Here is a 20,532-nt window from a genome sequence, read left to right on the forward strand (position 1 = left end):
ACCCACTGAGGGTGCAAGGCGGTGGACTCACTGAGGGCTGACCACGGTCACACATTTGTGTGGAGATAAACTGGTGAAGGAGCGAGCAGTGAGACTGACGGAACTGTGCAGGCCCCAGTGGTGGGAAGCAGCAGAGAGAACCGCCATTGTACCTCTCTGACCCTGCCCCCACATACAGCATCACAAACCAGCAACCTGGTTGGCTCCACCCTGGTGAACAACTAAGGCTCCGCTCCTCATACGTACGTACAGGCATGAACAGATCAAAACATGGCTCAAGAACAACTCAGAGCCCCAGAGCCGATAAATCTAAGCGATGAAGAAATAGCCAAACTATCAGATGCACAGTTCAAAACACTGGTGATCAGGATGTTCACAGAACTGGCTGATTTTAGTCACAAATTAGAGGAACATATGAAGGCTAAACTAATTGAAATGCATGGAAATGCACAGGAAACCAATAGTAATGGAAAGGAAACTGGCACTCAAATCAAAGGCGTGGACCAGAAAGAGGAAAAAAATGACCAAACAGAAAAGGATGAAGAAACAAGAATTCAAAAAAAATGAGGAGAGGCTTAGGAACCTCCAGGACATCTTTAAATGTTCCAACATCTGAATTATAGGGGTACCAGAAGGGGAAGAGGAACAGCCACGAGTGGAAAACTTACCTGAACAAATAATAAAGGAGAATTTCCCCAATCTGACAAAGGCAATAGACTTCCAGGAAATCCAGGAAGCTCAGAGAGTCTCAAAGAAGTTGGACCCAAGAAGGAACACACCAAGGCACATCATCATTACATTAGCCAAGATTCAAATGAAGGAGAGAATTCTAGTAGCAGCAAGAGATAAGGGGACAGTCACCTACAAAGGACTTCCCATCAGACTGTCAGCTGATTTCTCAAAAGAGACCTTACAGGCAAGCAGGGGCTGGAAAGAGGTATTCCAAGTCATGAAATCCAAAGACCTACAACCAAGATTGCTCTATCCAGCAAAGCTTTCATTTAGAATAGAAGGACAGATAAAATGCTTCTCAGATAAGATCAAGTTCAATGAGTTCATCATCACCAAGCCCTTATTATATGAAATGTTAAAGGGGCTTACCTAAAAAAAAGAAGATAAAAAAGATGAACAGTGAAGGGACAGCCAACTCACAGTTATCAACAACCACATCTAAAACAAAAGCAAACTAAGAGGACAGCTAGATCCTCCTATGGAGCGTAACCATAGAAATGAAGATCACATAGAGGGTTAGCAACAGGGGAGTGGGAGAAGGAGAAGGGGGGGAGAAGGTACAGAAAATAAGTAGCATAGATGGTAGGTAGAAAATAGATAGGGGGAGGGCAAGAACAGTATGGGAAATATAGAATCTAAAGAACTTGAGACACATGGTCAAAAACTAAAGGGGGGAATGGTGGGGGAGGGGTGTGCAGGGTGGAGAGGAATGAAAGGGGGAAATAGAACAACTGTAATGGCATAAGCAATAAAATATATTTTTAAAAAAGAAATCTAATTCTTCATAATATCTGATTGAGTCTTATAAATCAACACCTTATTAAGCTATTTTTTTTCTTTTCACAGATGCTGACTGACCAAACTTTCTATGGTTCTCCAGGGGCTGGAGGAGGTAGTAGTGTTGGCCATTGTCTATGGACAGGCTGTTGGTTTGGGGCTACATGACACGGAGTCCGCCTTTCTGGGAGACATATTCTGATAAAGGGGTGAGAGGCCTGGTAGAGTCTGGATGCCGTTGTGTTACTACACTTAATTTTATTTCTCCATTTGAACTAACATAAAAGGAGAGAATTTATGTCTCACCTTCATTAAGGCAATGAAAAGATCTTATATTTTATAGCAAAGAAACAAATACTGGCAATATTCCTCTATTTAAAGATAAGCTAAAGACCTTCAAATACCACAAACCAAACCACCCAGTGGGTTGCACACTGTTCACAATGGCTGAAAGGTGGGAACGACCCAAATGTCCATCATTACATAAATGAGTAAACAATGTGGTCTCTTTACACCAGGGATTTTCAGCCTTTGCATCTCTTGGCACAAATTATTAAAATTCTGTTGCATACCATAAAATATTTTTTGCTAATCTGACAAAAAAGAGGTGTCTAATTTTGATTGATTTACAAAAAACCATAGTAATTACCTACCTTTTTGCTCCATAATGACATTTAAAAAAAAAACGGTGCCTGTACTTGTATAAGGATTTCTGGTACCAAGAATGAACCAGTCAGACGCAACCTTATTACGTGACGTGACCAGTAACATGCAATTCTGTGATGTGACCTACACATTTATGACTCAAGACAGGCCACTCACACTGGATGGCTATTGTTGTGTTGGCTGTTGTCATTCTTCTTATTTGACAACTTAAGGGAAAAGAAGTCAGTGCCCGTGACTAAACAGTCAGATATGGCATGTTTTAAAAATTCCTGTTCTGTGGCACACCGGTAGAAAATCACTGACCTATAGAATGGAATACTATTCAACCATAAAGAGTAATGAAGTTCTGACTGGTGTGGCTCAGTGGGTTGGGCATCATCCCTCAAACCAAAAGGTTGCTGGTTCGATTCCTCGTCAAAGCACATGCCTGGGTTGTGGGCCAGGTCCCCATGTAAGAGGCAACCCAGCAATGTTTCTCTAGTACATCAATGTTTCTCTCCCTCCTTTCTCCTTTCTCTAAAAATAAATAAAAACTTTTAAAAGAAATAATGAAGTTCTGACACATGCTAGCTACAACATGGATGAACCTTGAAAACATACTAAGTAAAACAGGCCGGACGTGAGAACACAAATGTTTTGTGCTTCTGCTGCTGTGAAATTTCTAGAGCAGGTGAATTCCCAGCGACAGAAAGTGGGGCAGAGGTCCTTAGGAGCTGTGGGGAGGGAGGAACGGGACTTCCAGGGTCTCTGTTTGGGGGATGGTTGCACAACACTGTGGCTGCAATGGTGCCACCGAATCGTGTATTTTTAAGTGGTTTAAATGGCAACTTTTACGTTCACTGTATCTTAACATACGCACATGCACACACGCACACACACACACTGTAAAAAGGCCCGATGTGCTACTCAGACTTATGACTGTAAAACACTGATGAAGAGAGATTATCTAAATAAAGCATCAAGGTGTAGGAAACGATAAATTCATCTTTTCCACAAACAGACTACATTTCACTCTTCCTTTTGAATTTAATAGCTGATAAGAGGTTTTAAAAAATAAAGTAACCCTATCGTACTAGTGAGGGTAGAGGGCTTACTGAGGTCACTGGCTACATGTCCATCCAAGCCGACGCAGGGGTGGGGCCCTGTGATCCCCAGCCATGGCACGGCTGGTCCCTGAGCATGAAAGTGTGGACGTGTCCTGGACTCAGCACAGTGCAGAACTGAACCCGCAAAGAATCACCACGGCAGATCATCCAGCCACTTGGGCCACAATAGCACGTCACTACTCATCTGCCCAAGCCTGCAAATATCAAAATATCAAGGCCCACCCCAGCACTAGGTTGCTTTCATGTATAATTTAGTACATCCAGTAAAAGGTCAGAAAATTAGGCTTTGCTGGAAAAACTTTATTCTTCCTATGCGTCTTCTCTGAAATTAAATCAGAGAGCCATCCTCTATCCTGAATCTTAGGATATTATATTAACTCTATAATGACACCATGACACACAACCAGGCTATAAACCCTAGCTAAAAGGCATCTATTTTGATCCAGTGATAGAATGACTTTAAAAAATACAGAAACCATGTAGCATAATACTCACATAGTTTAATAAATTTTACATCTTATCACTATGAAAATGATATAATAAACTGTGGAATTATGATCAGGAAGAATAAGCTACTGTAACTTCAGCCCCAATACAGAAGTTTTGGAGAACACAGCACATGTGTTTGTATGTAGACAGGTACACATGCACGCATATGCACACATAACACATACAACATGCATACACACATTTATTTATAATTTTAATTTTATAGTTACTTGGATGGCACTAACAAAAGGGTGAAGACTTCTGGTAGACTAGTAATGTCTCCCCTTCTTGGACTATAGGAACAAGAGGATGACCTCGAGTCAAGTCACCTAGACTCTACATTTGGCCTCTCTTTTTAAAAAAATCATGATTTTCTTATGCTCTCTACATAGCAAATGTTCTTTATGTCTTCTCCCTAATATGTACCAAAAAACCTTTAAAAAGTTGAGACGGCCTTTTTGTTCCAATTAGATAAAGGTTCGACCGTCATCACACTGCGCACTGCCTAGGGACACCTGCAAACCTGCAAGTGAGCTGATAGCTGCAGCAAAAGTAATTTGGCTTCCTGTTCCCGTATGACTAGCTGGTGTAATAGCACAGAAATAAATCACGACTGGCAGCAGGAAAGTAATTAACTTGAGAGAATTCAGCTCCCTCAGGACCAGTCCTAACTTCCCAATGTTGCCAAAACAAGAAAGGAGAGACCTCTGTATAAATAATCATCATGTTACGCTCCTAGATCAGCTCTGGCTGTGATGCACCGAGAGCTGCTAACAGACAAGTCCAGAACAGTTAGTGAAGGCATCAGCCGTCCACCCACACCCAGGTTACCCAGGTCAGCTGTTTGAGATCCTTCCCCTCAGCTGTGCCGCTTAGGGAATGAAACTCTTTTCATGACATTGTTTGATGACTGGGGCTAATGGGAAAATCACAGCTGAAATCTATAAGCATGACTAAAGATTACTTTTCTTCAATACAAGACTGAATGAACATTTTGTAAAAACAATAAAATGCCAGGGATGTCTGTAGTAAAAAAAAAATTGTTGTTTGACTTAGGTTGCTGGCATCGAGCTCCTAAAAGCCTGCTAATTTACTGTCTTTTGATGCTCCTGGTTTGGGGGGGCCAGGCAGGGATTAGACAGCTCCAGGACAGCGGCCGGTCCCCAGAAGCCCCAACCATGTGATTAGAGGGTAGGACATGCAGCACCTCCCCACCTCCTGGGAGGGCCGAGGGCCTGGAGATTGAGCTCAATTAGCAATGGCCAGTGATGTCATCAACTCCATCTACCTGACGACACCTTGGAGAACCCCTCGACAACGGGGACAGGAGGTCTCCCACTGGGTGCGCGTGCTCTTGGGCCAGGAGGCCCTGCGCTCTGACTCCAGGCGGGCGGGCCGTCAGGGCTTCCCTCTGGGCCCTCCTCACCGGGCTGTTCGTGCCTGTGCTTTACAACACACGGGGTGGCAAGTCTAGTGAGTCACTGAACCTGGTGGGCGGTCTCGGGAACTCCCCGACTTCAAGCAGTTGGTCAGAAGTGAATGGCACAGTTGGACACCCAGTATGTCATAGAATTAGGGAGCTGTTTAGTGTCAGGAAAGACGTCACACGTTTGGTGTTGAAAAAGAACACCAAAGTGCGAACAAGGGATAGAGAACCACCCAGTACAGATGTGTCAAAGATACTCTCTATGGAGTGGGCAGAAAGAAACGGTTTTTCAAAGGATGCTTTCAATCTTAAGATGCTGAGGAGGAGAAAGGCAAGTAGAAGATTTATGAATTTTCCAATTGTTCTCTTCTGCTGACATGTCAATTTTTTAAATTCGTGCACATGAAACACCAAAACCAAGACCTTTGGTCTCGGCCGTGTGAGTCTGATGCGGAAGCGCACCCCCACTGTCACTCTGTGTCACTCTTGTCTCTCAGGGCCTGAAAGACTTACACTCAAAGCTGATGGTTTTCATTTCAGGAGGAAGGCAGTGAAATCAGTTAAAAAGCAGAAGAAAAAAGCATTAAAAAACAAAAAGCAAAAAAATTCAGATAATTACATAACCATAGTTACATGAGCTCAAATACAGTTTACACACATCAGGAAAAGCGTTAAATTAGGGCAGCACTAACTCTTGCATCAGTCGAGGCCTACACTGATGACCCACTCTTGGGCCCTGTTGTATTTTAACACACACGTGCGGCGCACTATGAACAAAGCAGTTACATTTGGAAGGGCCTGTGAAATGTATCCAACATGGGAACTGCGGTGTCACTTTAGCAACGGCCTTGTGTTTGCTTAGGAGCTGGCTCACCTGAATCACACACTGTGGCAATGTCACCTGTTGTCTCACTGGCAGAGACGGCTGTGACGGGGCTTTTGTGTCCTGCCAGAGTTTGCACATAGCACAACCTGAAAGACGAAGACATGACTTTGCAAATGATCATAAGACAATTATACTGTCTTATGTAGGTAGCTATTATTTGTAAGGCATTCCTAATGGACCTTTCGATTTCAGTAAGATTATAAAGGTAAAGTTTGTACTTCATGCTTTAAGTTATTATGATGTAAAGATGTCACTTTTGTGCACCTGTCATGCAGGGGGAACTGGCACGTTGGCTCGGTCAGCTGTGCTGGAGCCACAGACCCTCCGTACCTGTTCAAGTCCCATATGACGCAGGTCCCATCTCTGCTCACACTGATCAGGATACTGTACGGCTTGCAGACAAACAAGCTGGTGACCTCCTCAGTGTGCCCATAGAGATGCACCTGTGACTCCATCTCTATCTCTGAAGGCTGAAATTCAAAATTGAGTAAAGCATAAGATAAAAGCGATGACAAAAGGCATCCCAGTATTTACCTAAAAAACAAAGACAACTGAAGTGACTCAAATATTTGCAAACATTTTGTTTTGCAACCCAATTCAGTTCAACAATTTCTAAACAGTAAAACTAAACATTAAAAACATTTTGCATTGCACTGACTGGCGTGGCTCAGTGGGTTCGCCATTGTCCCACAAACTAAAAGCTCACCAGTTCAATTCCTGGTCAGGGCACATGCCTGGGTTGCAGGCCAGGTCCCTGGTTGGGGGGCATATGAGAGGCAGCCAACTGAGGTTTCTCTCACACCAATGTTTATGTCTTTCTCCCTTTCTTCCCCTCTTACTTCCCCCCTCTCTGAAAAATAATAAAATCTTAAAAAAAATTTTAGTAACTAATATGCTTTTTATTGGGTCTATTCTTGCTCAGTCTTTGTCCAAATATACAAGTATTTTTATAGTTGTAAAAACTGGCATACAAAGAATTTTCTATTTTGTATTTTATACAATGTCCAATAAGCACTTCCCATCTTTGACACTGTCCTCAAAATAATTTTAATAGTGTTATAATTAATGTTCTATGTAGTTAATATACCATAATTTACTTGAACATCCTTTATTGATAGACATTTGCAATTGTTTATAATTTTAAAAAATTATAGATGCTGTAATTAAATTCTTCATGTATAAAGGTTTGATTTCTCCTCTGAATTGTCTCTTTAGAATACATTTCCAGCCCCGGCCAGGTGGGTTAGTTGGCTGGAGCACAGTCCTGTGCACAGAAATGTCGCAGATGCCTTGGTTGTGGGTAGGACCCCCGGCAGGACATGTACGGGGGGCAACCGACCAGTGTATTTCTCTGTGTCTCTCGCCCCCTTTCTCTCTCTCTAAAATCACAGAGCAAATCCTGGGGTGAGAATTTAAAAAACATTTAAATTTATATTTATTTATATATGCATAGACGCTCACATAGGTACACACGTACGTGTGTGTGTATTTCTTTCACTCCCTGGCCACAAACAACACTTATGCGGTGAACACAGCATGGGGCCCTCCCGGTGGTGGCTGACAGTTTTATAGACTTTGCACTTTAAAATGATTGTGAGAGTTCAGTTACTAGGTAATTGATTCCCTGGTGGATCGGAAAATAATTTCTATGGATAGAACAGGAATCTTGTTCTCTCTCCTTCTTAAAACATTTTAATGGCTCCTTAGGCTATGTGGCAGAACAGTATTACGGTCACATTTACACTCTGAGGAGTGTGGCACAGAACCTCAACAAGGGTTTAAGGGGAACAGACTTGGATAGAAGAGTTAAGGGGTGTCAAACTCATTTTCACTGGGGGCCACATCAGCCTTGCAGTTGCCTTCAAAGGGCCGAATGTAATTTGAGGACTGTATAAATGTAACTACTCCTTAACTAGGGGCAAGGAGGTCGGCACTGCCTCCGGGCAGGAACGAGGTGGAGGGCCCGATTCGGCCCACGGGCCTTGTGTTTGCCACCTGTGTAGAGGAACCTGGTGTCACCCTGTACTAGGAATACAGGTTTTACCTGGTAAAACATAATAATATAGTGGAGAAGACTGCAATGGGAAGAAGGCACAGAGAGGTCTAAATCAGAAGATTATTACTGAGTTATCATCCTGAACTTGCCACGTATTCTCAACGGCACCACAAACAGTTAATTCGGGAAAGGAACAACAGGAAACTACACTGTGTCTTTTTTTCTTCACTAGACTGTTTTGGAATTTAAGTCCTGGAGCTTCAGTAATGGCTGAAAAAAATTTACTGCAGTAAGTGGCAGAAATCAAGATGGACTATGTGGATTTTGCTATCATTTAATTCATCCAGAGGGTATAGTGATGTTGATCATTAAGGGTTCTAAGGTTTAAATGTTATAGAATCCTGAGGTTTATGTGTAAACATTCAAGTTGACACCAAAAATACGGGCAACAAAGCACCAGGATGTGGAAAAGCCAAAGTAGAAAACAGATTATAACTCAGGGATGACGTCTGTGACAATAAAAAATAAGACCCTCACAGTTGTTGTCAACATTTTTTGTGATCTTAATAAGCCTAACATTGAAGAGTTAGGTATGTGACCTTTTACATTTTAAGAGCTTACGTGAAGAAAAGATTAAAGTATAAAAGATTAAAATACAAAAATGTTGAGTTAACCTTATACAAAATGAGTTATCCTGCACGAAGTGTTTCTCGCTGTCCCTGACACCCACCCCCAGTGCCCCCCGCGCCCAGGCTGGTTACCGTGCCGCTGGTCAGCCTGTTGGCGTAGGCTGTGATGACGCCACACCTGCTCCCAGTGAACAGCTGGCAACTGTCAGGCACCCAGGCGCAGCTAGTCACCTTTGGAAAAGGACAAATCAAAAACAATCACGTTTACAAAGCATCAGAAACACTACCCTGCTGACAACTATAAAAAATATGTGATTACAGAATTTGAGGTCAACCTTTTCCTTGAAATGATTAGAATGGTGTAAAGAGAAAAACAATATTCTTCAACTGTTACCAAATTCAAACATGTTGCCATGCATCATTTATGATTTTAGTTTTCTGTGCACACACACACACACACACACACACACACACACACAGCCGTATGTTCCTCAGACCCGTAAATAAAATGATCCAGGATGGACTTAGATCCAAGGCTGAGTGTGTGTGATGTGTTTCAGTACTTACTTGTTTATTTTTATTTATATTTTTTTCTGTTTTTGGTGAAGAAATGGTACATATAAACAGAGGTATTGCTTCTAGCAGTTCTAAAGACTGCTGAACAGGAGAAGGAAAAATTAATGTAGAGACAAAAATCTTGGATTAATTTTTTGGGTTATAAACCCTTAGGTCCTGACCACAGAGACATCACTTCAGGAGACATGGCTCCCGTGTCCCCTCTCCCCCACTGGCCACACCCGATACATCATTAGGAGGATGGAGGTCATCAGCCACAGATGGCATCCTCTTCCCTCCTCTGAGACTGTCCCCGTGTCCTCCCCTGATTTCTTAGAGGGAGCCCCGCCTGCCTTACCCCCGTGTTTCTTGGAACCCTTGTCACCTCTTAGGATTTCAAACTGCCTTTTGCTGGTGTCTTCCATGGGACCTACAAGTGTGTTCAAGTGTCTGCTACCTTAAAAACTGACTTGCTTTGATCATGGCCCTTCTGAGCTGTATAAATGATCACCGTCCATTGGACCCAGTTCTATCTTTGCATTTCTTTCTTGAACAGTCATAACTGTGGTAACGACCGAATTTCGTAACTTTTATTTGTTCTTAGAGGACCTTCAGAGAACATGTACTTAGTTATATAGAGAACAAAACTCATTTTGTCTTGCAATTACCATATGGGTCTACTCAAATTTTTTATAAACCTAAATTACATTAAAAGATTTTAATAATCTTATTTTTCCTCTGTCTTGAAACATTTTGCTATTTCATCATTCTAGGAATTATTTCATCTCTGCTTATCAATTATTCCTAGCTTTGCTAAAACAAAACAAAGCAAGAAAATGGAAGAGTGATGGGTCTCCCAGAAGGATAATGTCATATGTGAAATTGTCTTATTTGGTTTCTTAATGCACTGTTTAAAGAATGCTGTCATCTTTCAAGAAAGCATAAAAGGAAATTGGAGACACCAATTCTGAAGTCAGCTTTTAGCTTTCATTGAACACAATCAGAAATACAGAATTTTCCATTTTCTGTCAATAACAGAAAAAAGAAAAAAATTTAAAGAAGAATATGTTCACAGTTATGAAATCAATCAGAAGACTATGACAAAGAGATGGCAGGACTCCAGCATCTGTGATGAAGAAGTTGGTCAGTGTGTGAGCTTCCATGTAATATATCATATAACATCATATCATGTAATATCATAGATGATTTTTCTCAAGGACTAATGAATCAACAATATATTTTTTTATTTAATTTTTTAAAAGGATTTTTAAGAAAGATTTTATTTTATTTATCTTTAGAGGGGAAGGGAAGGAGAGAGGGAGAGAAACATCAATGTATGGTTGCCTTTCGTGCATCCCCTGCTGGGAACTGGCCTGCAGGGAACCAGCCTGCAACCCAGGCATGTGCAATGACTGGGAATTGAACCGCAATTGTCTGGTTCGCAGGCCCGCGCTCAATCCACTGAGCTACACCAGCCAGGGCTTCAACAATATATTTCTAAGGACAAAAATGAAATGTGGTATTCTTATCCAGCTACCGTATTTTGCCATATATAATGCACACACACATTTTTTGTGCATTATACATGGGATTATTATACTATTATTATACCCATGGTATGTAACCATTATACCCACATATAATGTGCACCTTTACTTTCCCTCAAAAATGTGGGCAAAAAAAGTGTGCATTATACATGGCAAAATATGGTACTTGACCGAAGTACTTTTATTACAAAGTATCTTCCTAAAAGAATCTGGACCATCTGTTTTGCTCAAAGAACTTTTGTGAATATTCTTTCATCTTTAATGATGTTGGTGTGCCAACCTTTACATGATAGAAATGATTCTGCAATACTTAAATTCTTATCAACATTTCTAATGAGTTTGTTTTTCATTGTCCTATATTGTTACTTTTGTTGACTGGTAAGTCACATAAAAAAAGGCTAACATGACATTTTTTTTCCACGTATATTAAGGATTAAGTAAAAAAGTCACTGCTGTCCTTTCTTCCACTGCCAAAAATTCCCGCCAAGTCGTTTACTCCATCTCCAAGTGCCCAGGGAATGGGAGTAACTGTCAGGCCACAGGAACAGGCGGCAGGTGTAGGCAATGGAAATCCAAGAAGGGGAAGAGAACGGTGCATGGAAACACAAAGAAAGAAGGCTCACATCCAGCTTAGGGGGTTGTGGCAGAACTGTGTATGTTACATAGGTTTATAGTTTACAAACTAACTTTTCAAACATATTTTATTTATTTATTTATTTAGAGGGGAAGGGAAGGAGAAAGAGTGGGAGAGAAACATCATGTGTGGTTGCTTCTCACATGTCCCCTACTGGGGACTTGGCCTGCAACCCAGGCATGTGCCCTGACTGGGAATTAAACCGGCGACCCTTTGCTTCACAGGCCCATGCTCCGTCCACAGAGCTAGCTATATCAGCCAGGGCACAAACTAACTTTTTACAAATGTTGGAAGCATCTTTACAACAGCTTTATGAGCCAGTAGTGGGAGTACATCGTCCTGGTTTTGAAGAGGAGGAAGGCAACTGCAGTTTGAGAGGGAGAAGTCACTTCCCAGTGTGACACAGTAAATAAGGCAGCGGGACACTAACTCGGATCACAGGGCTTTTGTTAGACCCTGTGCTGTCATGCCTCACGCCCGGTCTGTCTTCAGGAAAACCTGGTACGGAGGGTGACAGAGGGGCACACAGTAGGTGGACACTGAGAAGAAAGCAATGCTGACTCTGTTCAACCCTGTGCCGTTAGCTGACAGCTAAGATTATTACACTGTCTCAATGAGCTACAGGGTGGAAGCCCCGTCTGGGGACACAGGCTGAGGAGCGGGGTTGGGGTGTCGGTAAACAAGGCGCACGTCCAGCCCCACCAGCTTCTCAATGGGGCTCATCGCTGACTCTGAGACCGGCTGGCTATCGGTCTGACTCCTTGTTAACGCACTGTCTTTAATTATTGTTATAAAGCACTGCATAAAGAAGTTTACCTGATACTGTTGTGAGCTTTGTATGAAGTTTATCGGAGGCTCGCTTTGCTTACTCTTCAGCCTTAAAATGTTGTCAGCGTACCCCCAGCTCAGGATGGCCGACCACTGGATGTCTGTGCTGTTCATGCTTCTCACACCTGGGGGGGGGGGAGACGGCGCATCAGCGGCCCTGCAGCGGCAGGCGGGGCTGCACACGGGAGCGCAACGGTGCAAAGTCATTCTTACACCCTGAGGCGGGCCGATTTAAGTGAGCTTTATTCCTTTAATGCCGATAGGATTCTTTCTTGTTCACGTTAAGACATTTCTATAAAAGACAGTCATAGTAAGGCTTACGCCCCTCATGTTCTGCAACAGTTTCCTTTTGAAGGTAAATGTGAACCAGATGCTGTGTGAGCCCTAGATGGCCCCTGAGGCAGTGACACCACCCTGAGAAGGGACGACAGCCCTGCCAACTCCAGGACCACGCTCAGCCCTTCAGCTAATGAGGTTCTGCTCTTTTCTCCTCCCTGCCTCTCTCTCTCTCTCTCTCTTTTTTTTTTTTACAGTTTAGTTTTATGTCCTTTTGAGGTAAAGATCTGGACATTTTGGTGTCCCCTTTCAGCACTATTCCTAACCCATGCTTTGTTGGAATACTGAACATGGCTCTGGCAGCATAAATGCTAGGACTGCTACCACTGACACTTGGGATGCTTTACGCTCCTTAAGGAGAGAGGATGTACTGCTTCTACCCCAGCGCCCGGCCTAATGCCCAGCATGTAAAGGACTAAAATATTTGTTAAATGAACCAACAGCACATTGAAAATGCAATTCACAGATATAGTTCATTTTAAGCATACCGAATGTTGACATCAGTTTTGCAATAAAGGAATTGTGAAACATGAAATAAAAGCTCCTCTAAACATAAGCTTTCGGAGAAGGGACCATGTTTCCCATGGGTCTCAGGACCTCTCCAACTCTACCAGAATGTTTGGTAAGTGGTGGGTGCTTGACGGACTGAGTATATTTAATAAATGTTTCCAGTTTCTCATTCCAGTAATACAAGGTGCACCAGCTTTTTTTTGAAATGAAAAATACACTTCTCCTTTACCTGTTAGAACAGTGGATCGTAAATAGGAGTTTGCAAGAAAATTGCTTTTTCAGCATGCACAGACTGGGACCCAAGCCCCAGAAATTCTGATGCAGTGTGCCTCAAATGGGATCCAAACTAATATATTTTGGGGGAAAAAGCACCTCAGGCAATTATGAGGCACACTCAGTTCCCAAGTAACTGGCCTATCACTCGCACCATCCCAGTTCAGTTGTTACATTCACCATGCATGTATAACTAAGCAAACCTACGCAGCCAGTTGAAAAGACACTGCTCAACACTCTGCAGCTGCCAACACGACTCACCTTCCACCTGCTCTGCCCAAGGCTTCTGCGGATGCCCACGTGGACTGCTGGGTGCAGCAGCAATGCACGCCACCTGGACTCTGGCCCCCGGTGTGCACAGTTCCCTTGACATGTATTGAGCACTTAGAATGAGCCAGGCCTGAGCTAATCATTCCCCACCCTATCTCACTTAATCCTTAGAGAGAAGTACCCTGTGAGGTACATCCTTTCGTTATTTCCTTTTATAGATCAAAAGCCAGGATGAGAGCGTGAGTCATTTTCTCAAGGTTACACAGCATCAGGTAGCAAACTTAGGCCCTCCCCAGTCTACTTCCCTGACACACCTCGATTCTGGCAGACCCCAAATACATTCTGCAAGGAAGGAGTGCAATTCAAATGGACACAGCTGTTAACAAGGGCACACTAAAGGCTGTGGCTGAAGCAAATAAGTTGACAATTATATTTGACACATTTAAGTCCTATCAGGCTCAGTGGTAACATCAACCTGTTCTCTTCTGCTCACCAGAGATGTACTTTAATCCACTCTAATTAATTTTTAAAGGTAAACTGTTCTCACGTCTTAGTACTTTAAGTATTATCAGTGGTAAATTACTTGTGACCCACTGCACAACTAATGGCATCATACTAGTGAGAATACACCACTGATCTCGAAATAGTTACAATTAAACAGATTTACCGTACCCTCCTAATTCCTGAAACGTACATGAAGTGGCATGCCACCTCTCTCAGCTCTCACAACTATACGGGTGGCCACTCACTTCACAACACAATGAAGAGTGAATCTGAAAGACCGGTGGTCCTGCCAGTCTTAAAACATGTCCTTCACGTGATGGGTGTCCAGCAGGGGTCCCAGCACCCCCAGGTTGAAGGGCTATGTGCAGTGGGGGGCCGTAAGGACCCCGAGGAGCACGGTGCATATACAATGCTAACGTGATCACTTCAGAGGCACCCAACCCAGGCTGCACATGGGCGTCCAGGCAAACCTGCGTGGACCTGATGTGAACAGACAGACAAGTGTCCCCTGCCATTCACTGCAGGGCCCAAAGCCTGCACCTCACGACTAGGGCTCACTCTGCTGCACTTAGGGAAATGGCTAATTGTGGAAGGCTGAGGGATGACTTGAGCGGGAACACCCCAGGTTTCCAGGGAACTAGGCCACACTTAGGAGCATGGAGAGGGTCTCTGGTGTCCAGCACGTGACAGCGTGTGGCTTTCAGTGTTGGTGCCTAGAGTGGGGGGAAGGAGTGCTTTCCAGGCACACGTGCTTCTAAACCTCCCTCCACGGTGCTCATGACAGCCTTGCTTCATTTGGTCTGACTACGGTGACTGAGCCTTGAGGACTAGGTTTGCTGGTCAGCCCAGTCTGTCTACTCTGGGGTTCAAGGGCCTCAGAGTGGACATTTCCACCAAAGTAGCCATTGGTGACGTTTTCATCTGGTGAGCGGAACCATCTGTTCCTGTCCCCTTCCAACTCTTCCTCTCATTTCCAATGGTGCTGCATAATTCCCATTTGTTTCATGTAGTATGTTTTAATTCCTAATTTGTACTGACCACAAACAACCACGGATTTGAGCAGTTTTCACCAAGGACTCAGAAAACTTAGGAAAAAAACAACACCCCCAAAATAGCAACACAGATGATCTGGAGAGACTCAGATCTCACGGAAGATACCGGGATGATTTCCATTGTTCTAGTTTACCTTGTTCTTTGCTGTACGTCATCAGGAGGCAGAAATTTTGGGACAAACCGCAGATCGCTCTGGTGGGCAGAGCCTGGAGGGAAGCAAGCCTCTCTCCGTGGGGCTGGCTGAAGCAGACCACAGGCGTGGCGGCACTCGGGGAGCCTACGTACTCCCCCCACTTCAAGCCTCTTATCCATGACAAAGGACTCTAAAACCAATGGAAAAAGCGTGTTTTTTTAAAGGCAGTAAATATAGAATTACTTCTAATTTAAATTCTAAATGAAGTATGAGAAAGCAACCTGATAGTAAACCCATCACGGGCAAGGATGACTGTATACTTTTTGCTTCCCCCACACTTAGCAGACCGAAGGGCTGATTCCTGCAGACAGAAGGCCCTTAGCCAGGAGTGTCACACTAAACTCATTTTCGCTGGGGGCCACATCAGCCTTGCAGTTCCCTTCAAAGAGCCAAATGTCATTTTAACTCCTTAACAGTTAAGGAGTAGTTACATTTATACACTCCTAAAATTATTTTGGCTCTTTGAAGGCAACTATGAGGCTGATGTGGCCCCCAGTGAAAATGAGTTTGACACCCCTGACTTAGGGCCTTTCTACTTCACACAATTAGCAGAAAGTATACTAGTGAATTAAATGGCATTTTCTACTTTTTAGGAATACAGCATTAAATTACTTTGCCATGTTAAAAGTAATAGATTCTAGTTTAAAAGAATAATCTTGGCAATGACATAACTAAGGTAACTTGTAAGCCTTCAAATTCTCCTGAGTTAAATTGACAAACACAAAACAGAAAATACAGCTCTTGGACTTCCGGCCAAGATGGAGGTATACGTAGATACATTCTGCCTCCTCTCATAACCAAAAGGACAACAACAAATTTAAAAACAAAAAACCATCAGAAATGCCAGAAAATCAAACTGTGTGGAAACCTGACAACCAAGGAGTTAAAAGAAGAAATAATTCATCCAGACAGGTAGGAGGGTGGAGATGGGCAGCCAGCCGGAGAGGACTTGTGGCCAGGTGGTGGCTGGAGGAATGAGGCAGGCAAGGTGGTGGCTGGCAGACCAGGTGGTTTGCAGGCGGATAAACTGGGAGGAACAACTGGGAAGTGAGACAGACAGCCTAACCCAGGAGTCCAGTGCAGGGAAATAAAGCCTCAAACGTCTGACTGAAAAAACCTGTGAGGGTTCAGGTGGCAGGAGAACCTCTCAGCCTCGCAGGAGAGTTCATTGGAGAGACCTACAGGATCCTAGAATGCACACAAACCCACCCACCTGGGAATCGGCACCAGAAGGGCCCAATTTGCTTGTGGGTAGTGGGAGAGAAGTGACTGAAAGTGGGGAGAGAGCCGAGCAAGCAGCACTGTTCCCTCTCTGACCCCTTCCCCACAGACAGCCTCACAATGCAGTCATGTGAGTTGCCCCACCCTGTTGAATACCTAAGGCTCTGCCCCTTATATGTAACAGGCATGCCAGGACAAAAAAATATTGCCCAAATGAAAGAACACATCAAAGCTTCAGAAAAAATACAACCAAGTGATAAAGAGATAGCCAACCTATCAGATGCAGAGTTGAAAACACTAGTAATGAAGATACTCACAAAAATGGTTGAGTATGGTTGCAAAATAGAGGGAAAAGTGAAGGCTATGAAAAAGATAAATAAAGGAAAATGTACAGGGAACCAACAGTGACAGGAAGGAAACCAGGACTCAAACCAACAGTTTGGAGCAGAAGGAAGAAATAAACATTCAACCAGAACAGAATGAAGAAAGAAGAATTCAAAAAAATGAGGACAGGCTTCAGAACCTCTGGGACAACTTTAAAAGTTTCAACATCTGAATCATAGGGGTGCCAGAAGGAGAAGAGGAAGACCAAGAAATTAAAAACTTATTTAAAAAATAATGAAAGAAAACTTCTGCAATCTGGAAAAGGATATAGACTTCCAGGAAGTTCAGGAAGCTCAGACAGTTCCAAAGAAGTTGGACTAAGGAAGCGCACACCAAGACACATCATAATTATATTACCTAAGGTTAAAAGTTAGGAAAGACTCTTAAAAGCAGCAAGAGAAAAATGAAAGAGTTACCTACACAGGAGTTCCCATAAGACTCTCAGCTGATTACTCAAAAGAAACCTTGCAGGCAAGAAGGGGCTGGAAAGAAGTATTTGAAGTCATGAAAGGCAAGGACCTACATTCAAGATGACTACCCAGCAAAGCTTTAATTTAGAATGGGAGGGCAGATAAAGTGCTTCCCAGATGAGGTCAAATTAAAGGAGTTCATCATCATCAAGCCCTTATTATACAAAATGTCAAAGGGCCTCATCTAAGAAAAAGAAGGAGATCAGGGCCCTGGCTGGTGTAGCTCAGTGGATTGAGCACAAACCTGCAAACCAGAGGATCGTGGTTCGATTCCCAGTCAGGGCCTGGGTTGCAAGCCAGTTCTCAGCAGGGGTCATTTCCCAGCAGGGGACACATGAAAAGCAACCATACATTGATATTTCTCTCCCTCTCTCTTTCCCTTCCCTTCTAAAGATAAATAAAATATTAAAAAATCAATAAATAAAGTAAAAAAAAAGAAAAAGGAGATCAAAACTAGGAACAGTAAAATGGAAACAAACTCACAATTATCAACAACTGAACCTAAAAAAACAAAAACAAAAATGAACTAAGCATGCAACTAGGAACAAATTCACAGAAATGGAGATCACATGGAGGGTTATCAGTGGGGAGGGGGAAGAGGGAGAATGGGGGAAAAAGTACAGGGAATAAGAAGCATAAATGGTAGGTACAAAATAGACAGGGGGAAGTTACTAATAGTATGGGTAATGAGGAAGCCAAAGAACTTACATGTACAACCTATGTACATGAACTAAGGTGGGCGAATGATGGTGGGAAGGATGGTACAAGGCAGAGGGGAATAAGGGGGAAGAAAAAATGGGACAGTGTAATAGCATAATCAATATTTAAAAACTAAAAAAGAAAATACAGTTCTCAACTATGAAACACAACATTGGGGATCTATCTGGTTTTAGCAAAACAGCATTGTCTATCATATTGATATTTTAAATTAGAATTTTATTGGTTGTGTAAGTTTTGTTTGCATTTAACTCGCAAACTAGATCTATCTGAACATAAAGAATTTCCATTAGTGCTCTATGTGTTTTCTGCATTTGGTGTATTAAAGTAATATTAGCAAAACAATGTCAAAACAAGGTCTGTGAAGACTGTTTTCTCTTAAAATTGGTCACATATCCGAGTTTGGGATATGTCTCCCATCTTATGCTACTTTTATAATAAAGAATTTAATTGAGGATTAGGCTTAATTTGACTATTAAGGTTTTCTTCCTTTATTTTTCTATTTTGAAGTAAAAGTTATCCCTACTTCCTACTTGAAGAGGCAATACTTTTTACCATCACGGCCTGGGGAGGCCAAGGAGTAGGTAAGGTTCCTGTTAATTGTAAACCCAAACCTTCATACGTGCGGCCAGGCCCTCTGGTGGGAGGTGATCACCAGGACCCTGCCCCACGTGGGCACTGGCACACCCACATGCAAACAGTCTCCAGTCCTGGAGGGTGCCTCTCCTCTCCTGGCAGTTCCCTGTCCCTGCCTTATGAGGCTTTCCCCAGTAGTGACCCTCAGAGGTCACTGTGTGACCTGGCCTCCCCCATGCACTCTCTTCAGATCACTAGACTAGCATTTGCTACACGCAGAACACCGCTGATAACTGAGGGTACGTGTGCTCGCTGGCTGGCACAGACACCTCCAGCTTGGGACCATGCTAGTCACGCGGGCCCCCTGGAGCCTGTGTCAGGGCCTCACTTCTTGGCAGGGGACTCAGTTTCTGCTGAGTTTTCTTGCAATCCACATGACGTACCGGGTAGGTAATATCCTTGACTTGTTCTCGGGTCTCCCTGAAGGCAAACTGCACTAACAGCCCCACGGCCACAGGAAGTTCTCCTTCGATGTTGAGCTTGGACCCAGGCCTGCTCACATGAGCTGACTGGAAGAGCTGACGAGGGGTCTGGCCATAGGTTTTGATCATGGTTTCTAGAGCTCGTCTCTGCACCGGGTCTTCAACTGCAGAGACGTCCATTCCAAAATATGTCTGAAAGGTAAAGGGGGAAGGGAATCAGAGGTTTGTATAAAGCAAGATTGGCAGTGACAGTGAAGAGGAAGCAATGCACTGTACTGTTCTCTAGGTCATGGTTTCCTTTTGTTTCAGATGGAAATGCTTTTGACATGCTTTTGATCAGGTTCATAATTATTAATGGACTTGCTGAGATTAGAAATGGATGTTTCTGTAGGGATGAGTGAAAATACTACATATTTTTTTAAAGATTTTTAAAATTTATTTTCAGAGAGAGTGGAAGGGAGGGAGGAAGAGAGGAAGAGAAACCCAGACACGTGCCCTGACTGGGAACTGAACTGGCAACCTCTTGGCTCACAGGCCAGTGCTCAATCGACTGAGTGAGACCAGCTAGGGCCAAAAACACTGTATCTTGATTGATTGGTGCTGATCAGGTATGTTTATAAAATTGTGAGTTTTAATTTAATGTAAGAGAATAGCATATAAGACTTCTTATCTAACATTAAATTATTGCAAAAGTCATCATCCAAAGTGATATATAGGGAAAGGCAAAATGAAGTTAACATATAATATTGGTAGGTTTGAAAACATGTTATTTGGGTTCTAATGAAAACTGTGAGTGAATCGAAAGAGCAGAGAGAAGGTTCCAGGCTCTCTAGAGGGAAGGTGTCCGTGCCCCAGCTGCGTTCATGAACTTCTTTACTTCCAAAGCTGCCATCAGCAGCTAGGGACAGATCCGTCAGGGTCTGCACAAACCCACTTGCACAATTTACTTTCCAGCACTGCATCAGCCACTGCAAGTTTCCTGTACATAACTGGATATACTACTTCTACAAGTACCAAAATACAACCTCACAGATCCTTCAGAAGGTAGAGTCCTCAGCACTGTCCTCCTGACACCACTCCTAGCCAACCCCTTGTTACAAATGCCCATTAGAGCCGGGTGGCTCTCCATGGCTGCTTGACTGCATGGAGTGCAAAGAGCAAAGGATGATGGGAGCCATCCTTGAGACAGAATTCTTCTTTATTTATTTTAAAACAGTGCTTCTTTATATTCTGTGGTGTCAATTTTTAAGGGTATCCATAGATTAGTGAATG

At 43.1% G+C, this 20,532-nt stretch overlaps 1 protein-coding gene across 1 annotated transcript in view; it reads right to left on the reverse strand.

Moving 5' to 3' along the window:
- The window catches only part of LYST (lysosomal trafficking regulator), a 161,290-nt gene that overhangs the window by 4,960 nt on the left and 135,798 nt on the right, over nucleotides 1-20,532 (reverse strand). Inside the window, exons 45-50 of the mRNA XM_053667898.1 lie at nucleotides 19,222-19,452; nucleotides 15,351-15,540; nucleotides 12,260-12,396; nucleotides 8,840-8,938; nucleotides 6,413-6,552; nucleotides 6,071-6,168 (exon numbers count right to left, since the gene is read on the reverse strand). Of these exons, the coding sequence (XP_053523873.1) occupies nucleotides 6,071-6,168; nucleotides 6,413-6,552; nucleotides 8,840-8,938; nucleotides 12,260-12,396; nucleotides 15,351-15,540; nucleotides 19,222-19,452 (895 nt within the window). The remainder of the gene's footprint in view (nucleotides 1-6,070; nucleotides 6,169-6,412; nucleotides 6,553-8,839; nucleotides 8,939-12,259; nucleotides 12,397-15,350; nucleotides 15,541-19,221; nucleotides 19,453-20,532) is intronic.

The sequence above is a fragment of the Artibeus jamaicensis genome, unplaced genomic scaffold, assembly GCF_021234435.1.
Source record: "Artibeus jamaicensis isolate MK-2021 breed Jamaican fruit bat unplaced genomic scaffold, CSHL_Jam_final contig_473, whole genome shotgun sequence".
Classification (NCBI taxonomy): Eukaryota; Metazoa; Chordata; class Mammalia; order Chiroptera; family Phyllostomidae; genus Artibeus; species Artibeus jamaicensis.